Here is a 10466-nt window from a genome sequence, read left to right as displayed (position 1 = left end):
GCATCTGAATCATCCAATGATTCAAGTTCTTGTCATCGAACACTAGAAACATGGTACTCAAATTACCGTTTCCGTTCATCTCCAACCTTGTGCAAAACTCAGATCTCACAAAACACTAGTGTTTCCCAATCCTGCAGAATCAAGAAATGTGGCTTTGTTACGATTCCAATCAAAAGTTCAACACGAACTCAAGAAATAAAATCAATCACATAACGCCTCACCGTTCACTCGTGTTTCCCTGTGGATCTGATCCAGAGCTTTAGATATCAATTGTTGATGCACAAGATGAAGAAGATGAAGATGAGTCAGAATCTGAAGGTTCTGAACTACAAGACTCAGTGGATACAACTGTTGACACCTACAATACTATATATACACAAATAATAATGTCAAATAGGTGAAATAGTAAAAATACTGAATTACCCTTTAACAATTTCGTCATTATATTTCAGAGATAAATTATAATTTCTTCGCTACGTTTCTCTCAAGAACTTCAACTTTTGGATTTCTTTTGGGTTTCTCTCAACAACTTCGACTGCAATATTAATTTGATATAGAAGCCCTTTGAATTTCGTATTAAACAAGTGATAAATTGAAGTGTTGAAGTTCCATCGATTTATTTGTGATTAGAGGAGAGGTAAAGAGTTTTTTGGATTTAACAAGCATTCTTGATTTCCAGAAGTTTTCAATCTCAAACCTTAAAGTCCATCCAAGATAATCTTAATATTTACTTTGGTTTTTTCATCAAGATCCACTTTCCTAAAATGTTGTATAACCTACATTACTCCAAACCCCATAATAAAAGAACATAACTATATTGAAACATCTGTTTTTGAGACCTAAAAAAGTACAACATAATAAAAGTTACATGCATACCTTGAACTAAAGATAAGATTTTAGATTATTTTAAATTCTTTTAGGCAACTATGTGACTCTTATTTCATTGGTTTCTTTTTTCTAATTGAAACAATGCCCTCACATAATTAATTAAAAAATATCAATTAACTTAACAGAATATGACGTAATAACAACAATGTCTTACGTTTTCAAATTTGCCCTCTCCAAAAAGTTAAAATTCCATTCCAATCCTCTCTTTGAATCGCCTTCATCTTCTTCCTCTGAACCCAATCCTAAACCCACCATTGACGAATTCACTCACAACAACACCATTAATGTTTCTTCTTCTCTCTCTAATAACAACAACAACAACACAGTGAAACGCTGTGTTTTGTGAATTTCAATTCAACAAAAAAAATGAGGTCTTCTTCTTCTACTACTGCTAATTCGGGTACGATCAATATCGCTGCGAGTGCTCAGAAGCTTGATGTTGATAATCGAATTGCTCTTCGGTTCTATTATCGAATTGCTGATAACATACTTCGACAGGTTCGTTGCTTTTATTTGGGACTTTTCACTTTTGAATGATTTGTTTAGAAATTTAGATTCTTGGGGTTGTAATTGGGTTTAAGTTTGTTGATAGATAAAGAAATATGCTTTTTTTTATAGGTGTTTGCTCCTATAGAGTGGAATGTTAGGGGATTCTAGTTTTATTTATTTATTAGAGATAGGGTTTAATTTATGTTTTGATGGGTTTGAGGCATTGAAGTTCATCAAATTTCATATCAGTTGGAGAATGGAGGATAATTATTGTCAAAGTTGAATACATGTAGTGTTTAGTATTTACTAATACTATAGTTTAATTCCTTACTACTATTAGAGATACTAGTATTTTGTTGAGTGTACGAAGCACGAACACGGGAAACACAACACTGACACCTTAATGTAATCACAAGTGTCGGTGTCGGTTTTGAATACCAACGTGGACACGTCTTTTCTCGGAGGTGACAGTGCTACATAGATGAAACATATATTGACTTATAATTGGAAAGTTGTTGCTTGAGCTTAACACAGTGGAACAAAAAGACCTGAAAGCATAGATAGTGGAGCCGAGTGGAGCAAGTTCGTCTGCCCTTTGGGTTTGACTCATTCTGTTAGGTTAAAGCCCTCTATGGACTGTTAAGGTTCAGGGGTAATAGTGTAATCGGAAGTGTAGCATTTCATCAAAGTTTTGTACTTTGTAACCCTAAGCATAACATAATAGAAAAAATAAAGCTTCCACTCTGTTAAACGTAGCCACAATTAGCTGAACTCCATGATCAATCGTTTGTGTTTGTGTGTTACTAAATTTATTGGGCAAACTACCAAGGTTGACAAGATTGGGGTCTTGCATAAGATTGGAAGGGAATAGAAAGAATGCAAAATATAAAATTGTAGCTAAGATCGGAAGATCCTTTCCAATTATTTTTGAAAGATCGATAGGGGATAGCTAGATCGTAAAACATAAAATCGCAATATAAGTGGTAAGATCTTGCTAATATGAAAAATTAATACTATATATTTGAAGTATTTTTACATGATATAGTAGGCAGGTGTATTCTCTACAAGTGAGATGTTTATTCTCTAAACCCTAAATCTAAAAATCCATCATTTCAAAAGGCGTGCATTAATCACCGTCGAACCAAAATTGTTATGCCTCTGCATCTTTTCATCCTTCTCGGCTTTCAAAAGGCATGCATTTGCGATTTTTTTCACTATTTGGTTATAACACAATTATACTTAAGATCGGGACCGTTGGAGGTGAGTGAAATTGTAAAATCTTAAGATTTTAAGATCTAGATCGAGATCTTGACAATCATGTAAACTAGCGCAAACTTCCCCTCTAATTTTTCACCTGCACTAACGCCCCCTTACTAAGAACACCATTTCAGGTATGCTAGATAAAATATATTAAAGTTCCATGAAATTATACCCTGTTGTCCAGTAAAAATGGTTTTGCAAAGTTCCACAGGTAGGGTGTTCATCAAACCCTTGAACATTTGAACAAATTGTACTAAAATAACAATGGAAAATCAACACCAACTTGTCAAATCATAAGTGTAATAGCGCATAGCTGAGCTTAATAGTGACAGTGAGAATTCCCAACCTTCACATTACTACTTTGATGCTAAGTTCTTCAGCCATAAATTGACCAAAACAAGTGGGTTAGAAAAGAAACCCATTGAGGGAAGTGATAATCAATGCACAAACTTCAAGCCATCTGCAGTGAAAGTTCTAAACCTTTCTCCATGTGCGTGAAACCTGGGGTTGTGAACTTGACGGAGTTAACACCGGATTAACGGTGTTAAAAGAAAAGGGAGGTTAGTGTCACATTGAGAGAAAAATAAGGGATGTTAGTCTTTACTTAAAAACTAGAGGGGGTTGTTTGTGATATTTAAAAAGATATTAGATGTCAATGGAATATACCATAATTTATTTGCTTACTGTAGAACCGAGTTTGCTGTTCACACATTCGTTTAAAGTTGTATGAAATATGACATGCATGAATGCCACCATCTTTTTATTTTTATCTCACTCTCTAGTTTCACCTTTGCATTTTCCTAGGATTCATGTTATATTATCTACCACAATGCTGATGATCGAGGTTCTAAATTGTGTGTCTAGAGGTAGACATGATTATGTTGTATCGTAGTTGTTGGTATTGTAGAAAATTAGTACAACTGTGATCGCTGTTTGTTGTTGGAGACCACAATTTAAAAGTCTATAGATGATTAATTTACTTTTTATTTCAAGATTTTTGTGCTGCTGCTTCTGATAGTTGCTTTTGCTGATATTATATTTTTCTACTGCCGAGTTTTATTAATCTATTGTCCCGCTTTAACTTCTTTTTATATCTGGAGACATTTATGTGGTCTTGTTTTCTTTCTTGGAAGATGAGTTTATCGTTTAGTTGACGTGTCTGACCCTTGGCTTCGACTATTGATTTAAATATTGCAGGCTGACATCTTTCGCGCAGAGAAGAACATTATTGACCTATATGTCATGCTTTTGAGATTTTCTAGGTAATGCAAGATTGCCTATTAATGACTATTTGACTGGAGATCTGTTTGGATTAATTTGTTTGTGCTTATCTACTAGACTAGTATAACTTCATAAGCACTTACGAAACTATCCGGAAAAGCGCTTAAGAAAACAACTTACGACATGTCTTTCAGCTTATTTTCTTTAAGCTCTCCAGGATAGCTTAGGAAACAGCTTATAGCTTATATAGAAACAGTTATAGAAATAGTTGCATTTATATAATAAGCACTTATGCTACAAGCATTTGATTAAGCTACTTATCCAAAAAGGACCATAAAACATATCTGGATTTGGTTGGATGATTTAAAAGAGATGGACTTCGTTGCATTTGTTTTATGTAATCACACTGCATTGAGGGTTCTGTCTTATTTATTTTTAGTTTGGCATCTGAGACAATACCGCGTCACCGAGAGTATAGATCATCTCCACAAACCAAGAAACAGTCATTGAAAAAGGTTGACTTTCAACTCATCTTTAAGTGACAATGTTTTCTTATAAAATCGTGGATTCACCTGATTTTTCAAGCGCTTGTTGTAGAGATTGCTGATTTCATTGAATGAACTGGAGAAGCTGAAACCATTGGCCCAGCAGAAGATCAACGAGCTTAACAGCAGAAATGCTCACCGACAAAATGGACAGGGAGATTTTCATTCAAATAATAGTGTGGATTTTTCTTCTGTGCAAAAGCAAACTTTGGCTAGTAATGGTCAAATAAAGGTAAATGCAAGCAAAATTTGCTTTTGAAGGTTGTAAACTTGTAGTTCACTAGTGATAATCTTTCTATAAAGTAACATTCAATTGTGTTGGTTCAATGCATGCATTTTTCTGCTTCACTGCTCCCTTTCAAAAGAAGTTTCACATTTATATGGTACTATATATTTGACCAGCCTGTCAGAGCAACTGCTAGGGAATTTGCATATCAAGGATCAAGTGGCCAACATTTCTCGTATGTCAAGCCTGCAGAAGAGCAAGTGCGAAGACTGTAAGTGCTGGACTCATAATTCTTGTATAATTGGCCTCTTATGGTGATTCTTATCTTATATACTATTGCAGTTCTTTTTCTTCACAGGAATTATGTTAACTTGAAGTATCTTTCATCTGTTTGGTCACTTTCTAATATCATCTGAGAAAACTTCTGCATTTCAAAGTGGATAGTGCTAGAGGGTCTTGCTTGTGCAATGTCCGTAGTGTGATTATCTAACCATCTATAATTGACTTGTTTATTGCATATTACTGCATTACTTCTAAAAACAAACTTTAATCTACTCAAGTGGGCAAGGATTCAGCTGTTATAACATATCCTTTTCCAGGGTTATACCAGCTGGTTGAAATGCAATATATCTTTATATCCAATGGTAATGATAATAGCACAGAGTAGTGGAGTATTTTGGCTGATACACTATAAAAACCTTTAAATAAGTCATGTGAACCAAAAATAAAATAAAATAAAATGATAATAGATGAAGAAATTTAACCTCTGAAATTAGATAAAATAGCCACAAGCCAAGGATTCAAGAATGTGATAAAAAATAGAAGGAAAAAACTACAAGAACTCAGCTAACAGCAACCGAATAGAGCAACGTCAGTGGTAGTTTGGGTTTTACAAAATACTTTGGATATGTCTAACAATAGGAGCAATCCATCAAGTGGAAAAAAGACAGTAAGAAAGTCAGAGTCTGGCGGAATGCATACACTCCTACATTTTTCTTTTTTGATAGGCTGATCCCTAGGCATAAATGGATATGCTTCTATTGCACTCTTTTTTCTAGAGAATAGTCCCAATGACGATAAATTTACTATCACTGCATATAAATTGAAAAAATTTGTCTGCATGGGGTCTTTTGGGGGAATTTCACTAACTGCTTTGCATTTTTCAGATAAATATTGCTTGACTAATGGGTTACTTCCATTTTACTTTCCTTTTGTAGATCTCTAACTCTGCCACCTCCAAATTTACTAATGGGTTACTTTCATTTTTGCTTGCCTTTTGTAGATCTCTAACTCTGCCACCTCCAAAGGAGGAAACTCTCTCTAGACATTCTATCCTTGGTCCCAATGGGCTTAATGGGCAGTGGCGGTCACCTACTATTGACACAGGGGTATGCTAGTGTATTTGTAGAAATTGTATATTTTTTTTTGGATTTCTAGACAAGTGATAGTAACCACTAGAAACTCACAGACAACCGTGAGTACCAGGGTTTGAACTCTAGTGATGATGGCGTCCAACCTAGAAATATCGGTTTTTGCCAGTTGAGCCAGGATTTGCAGACTGTAGAATTGTATTCTATTCAAAGATCATTCTGACTTTTCTCTATGGATGTAGGTCAGGTATCCATCCAACATAGATCTGTCTCCAGTTGAACTTCCAAGGTTGTTCCCTTAGCCTATTTTAAGTTTCTTTAGTGCTTTTACTTTTTGTTGGCTGCTTGGCCTTCCAAGTTCTAGTTACTTCAAGAAATTAAAAAAATGATGCCGTATTCTAGCCTTTTGAACCTGATGATCATACTTTCTTTTAAGCTATTCTTTTTAAAATTATATTTATTTCATAGGGAGTTCAATATTATAAATGTGAGTTTGAAATCTGTCATGCATCCGTGGTCTGGTTTATCTATTCATTTTATATACTAAATGCGGCCATCGTACGGGATTTTCTCTGTGAATATACAGCTTGCAACATCACTTGGAAGATGTGTCTCTGAGAAATAAAGATAATAGCATTGCAGAACTCCATAAATTAGATTTAAATTCAATTCCTACCGAGAGCGAAGACAGCCAGCCCCAGCGCACTCAGGAATCTCCTTCTCTTATATCTTTTGAAGCAATAGAAGAAACCTCTGCTCAAATAGAAATTATTAGACAACCTTCTCCTCCACCCGTACTTGCTGAAGTGCATGATTTGGTCCCTTCAATGTCACCTCACATTAATGAGGCAGGATGTAAGGCAGAGATTCCATCATCTGATAGCAGTGTTCATGCCGAGTCTCCTCTGCAATTGCACATTGTGAGTCAATAACATCTTGTTAGTGTCTTTGATGTATTATTCTTTTAGGTTAACATTCCTAGGGAGGTCATAATGAAGTTTGTGTTCAGTGTTTATTTTCCTCGAATATAGTTTCAATTTGTAGAAAACATTGAATGGTAATAAAGTTTGACATCATTCTCTCTTTTTCTAATAATTGTTTATACTATCTATATGCTGCAGTCAACTGCTTTGATGGAGAGCTTTATGAATCTTGCCAAGTCAAATACTAAGAAAAATTTGGAGACTTGTGGTGTTCTTGCTGGTTTGCTTGTAAGTGCTGTTTACAATTTTTGTCTTTAAATAAAGTAACATGCGAAGGTTGGAATTTGATATTTTGTACAACATACCTAATTTGCAGAAAAACAGAAAGTTTTATATTACTGCTCTAATAATCCCGAAGCAGGAGTCAACATCAGATTCTGTAAGAACTCCTTCATTATAAATCTTTCGGTGAAAGTATATTATTTATTCTGCATACATAAAATTATTAATCTTTCTCCTTCGTGAACAGTGTCAGACTACAAATGAAGAGGAAATATTTGAAGTGCAGGATAGACGATCACTTTTCCCCCTTGGATGGATCCATGTGAGTTTTCAAATTTTATATATGGAGGAAACTTACTCATTATGAAGTTTATTTCGCTCTATTTCCTAACTTACAAAAATATATCCGAAAAACTATGTAAATAGCGTGTGTCTGAATTCCTTATTTTTCACTTTATTTGTATTTCATTGTTGTGAATAGTAACACTGAAATATATTGTTCTTATTTGCCAGACACATCCTACTCAATCTTGTTTCATGTCATCAATTGATGTGCACACTCATTACTCATATCAGGTTAGTTCAATAATGTTCTTGCGAAGTATTTGGAGATGGATATATGTTTTCTGTGAGGGAATGGTGGAAGAGATGCCTGAAAAACCGGAAATGCTTTATGCCTTACGCATAGATCTAATTTCTTGCGTTCTGTTTTATGGATTTGAATTATTGCAACTAGGCAACACAGAATCAGTTTTTTTAATCCTTATTTACTGAATCACCGAGTATATTGGTTGTCTTTTTAGATTATGCTGCCAGAATCTGTTGCAATTGTCATGGCGCCGACAGATAGTTCAAGGTAACACATCACACATTAGATGTATTTTGTTCCATGGATAGTAACAAATAAAACATATCCATAACAGAGCATGTTAGTGGGACATCAACTTTAAAATTACATCACAGGTTTGCTTTATAGAAACATGATCCCTTAAATGAAGGAGTAAAGATCCATTTAGAGACTAAGAAGTTACTGACTTTTGGATATTCTTTTATAGTAATCTCAATATTACTTATTTTCACTTGAGATTAAGTTTAAGGTGTTTCATTGTTTGCTGTCTTTTCAAGTTTTCCCTAACTTGAAATTATATTTGTAAATTATACATGTGCAGAAAACATGGTATTTTTCGGCTGACAACCCCCGGTGGAATGTCTGTTATTAAACAGTGTGATCAACGCGGCTTTCATCCACATAATCAACCTCCAGATGGTGGCCCTATTTACGATACCTGTACAGATGTTTACATGAACCCCGATTTAAAATTCGAAGTCATCGATCTCCGGTGATAATAAGAGTTTTGTTGAAATGCACCCTTTCATTGTGTATATATGGACCATAATTACTATTTCCCCCCTATATATAGTTTTTATCCTGCATTTTTTGACTGTAATCTAGCTACCAGTCTCGCATAGTATATATTACATGTATAAATAAATATAATAAAATAAAAATATTACATTTCAAAATACAGTTGTTCCATTATTGCTCCAAGTGCCTCTCCAAATATGGACAGTTTCTTATATGATAGAAAATCTTAAATCAAAGGTGAGACAGTGTCATCACAGAGTTGTTGTCAATGTCTAATAAGCCATGCTTTCGTGATCCTTTTGAAAGGTTTGAAAATGAAAACTTACCTACATTTCTTTCTTTCAAGTGCCAACAAATCCATTCCTAATTTCTAAATAGTCATTAGTTATAATATTATAATATTATAGTGGGCGCTGCTCATTGCACCTCAGTATTACTCAAACGCTTTTTCAACTTTGAATTTTGAAATTCGAACGCACTCAATCACAAATAGGATTTAAGGTTTTTGTGTGTTTATGATGAACTTGAGTTCTCTTAATATGTCGTGCATTTGAATTTCAAAATCTAGATATAGTGATTTGTGCATTTTTGATGAACTTGAACTTTCTTGTAGTATGTGGTGCGTCTGAATTTCAAAATCTTAAACGGGCTATTTTGAAATATTCATTTTGTTTTTTTAATGGCATATTTTTTCATTTGTTTGAGGGTCCACTAAAGCAAACCATAGCCAAGTATCAATTATGTAACAACAAAGATAGGTAACAAGTCTCATTCAAAAGTGCATGGCATATTTCTAATATAGGTTATATGGTTTTGGTTAAACTTTTTATTGCAACAAAACCAGTTTTTAATGGCAATGCCAATTGTGGATTGAGATAGATGGGTATTGTGTGGGATCTTTCAAAAAAATGTATGGGTAGGGTCTCATGTTGTGGCAAGTATTGAGCATCTTAAATATTGAGTTAATGACTATTTTGTCATCAAGGTTTTGAGCTTATTCATTTTTCCCTGTTGGGAAAATGCTCACATGGCAAGTTGACAAAAATGGTTTATCTTTGTTGGTTAAAAGAAGAAATAGTAGTTTTCTATTGAGAGTTTTGGGTCCATCTTCTAAGGTGACCCCTACATCCCATGCTATGTAAAGTTATGCACATTAGGGCCCAAATCCATTTTGTCTAGGGTTCTCTTCTCATCAATATTAAATCATCTTATACCTAATATCATAACAATGATTTTTAAATTAATGCAACCTATCATTTGTGACAAACATTAGGCAAAATACTTGAAGATCATACAAACAGGAATTTATACTTTAACTTGGTATTGAGTAAACTAATTAATTAACACTAAAAAGTTATACTTTTAGTTGAGTTGATCTTTGTCAACTTTATCACCATGTAGAATTAATTATAGGTAGATAACATTATACCTAATGAAGATTAGCATGGTTAATCAATTAAACATTTTTTTTTTGAACACTTGGTGCTTGATGAATATGACAGATTTTGCTGGTAGGTGAGAAGTTATTTTCATTGCATTGCAACACTTTCTCAATTATAAGCCAGTTTTACAACATCCAGATTATTGAAAATTTGTTTATTTTTCATTCCATTCATGTTTCAAATAATCATAAGCAGATTTTTTTTTTTACTTTCAAAAAATAATGAAAATACTTGTTGCCTTAAAATAATGAAATGAATTTTTGGAAGTACTTTTCAATCTAATTGATTATTGTTCACCTTTCATATATAAATATGATATGATGGAGGAAAAGAAAAAAAGTGCTTAATCAGTGGTTAAAATAGGATAATCCTAAAATTCTATAACTTATAGAGCAAGTTTTGTAAATTACCTATTTTAAAGACAAAAAACTCCACATATTATTCCTTGAATTCA

At 33.7% G+C, this 10466-nt stretch overlaps 1 protein-coding gene across 1 annotated transcript; it reads left to right on the top strand.

Annotated features, from left to right (window-relative positions):
* Positions 1 to 1015: 1015 nt before the first annotated feature.
* LOC127115492 (AMSH-like ubiquitin thioesterase 1) lies at positions 1016 to 8728 on the top strand. Its single transcript, XM_051047028.1, has 14 exons — positions 1016 to 1386; positions 3835 to 3899; positions 4298 to 4373; positions 4456 to 4635; positions 4806 to 4900; positions 5912 to 6017; positions 6242 to 6288; positions 6586 to 6919; positions 7121 to 7210; positions 7299 to 7361; positions 7452 to 7526; positions 7718 to 7780; positions 8008 to 8060; positions 8374 to 8728. Exons 1-14 carry the CDS (start codon positions 1255 to 1257, stop codon positions 8546 to 8548), a joined length of 1554 nt encoding a protein of 517 aa, XP_050902985.1. The 5' UTR covers positions 1016 to 1254; the 3' UTR covers positions 8549 to 8728.
* Positions 8729 to 10466: the final 1738 nt, after the last annotated feature.

This window comes from Lathyrus oleraceus, chromosome 1, assembly GCF_024323335.1.
Source record: "Lathyrus oleraceus cultivar Zhongwan6 chromosome 1, CAAS_Psat_ZW6_1.0, whole genome shotgun sequence".
Lineage (NCBI taxonomy): Eukaryota > Viridiplantae > Streptophyta > Magnoliopsida > Fabales > Fabaceae > Lathyrus > Lathyrus oleraceus.
The sequence above is the reverse complement of the archived record's forward strand: the minus strand, read 5'-3'. Positions and strand labels throughout refer to the sequence as shown.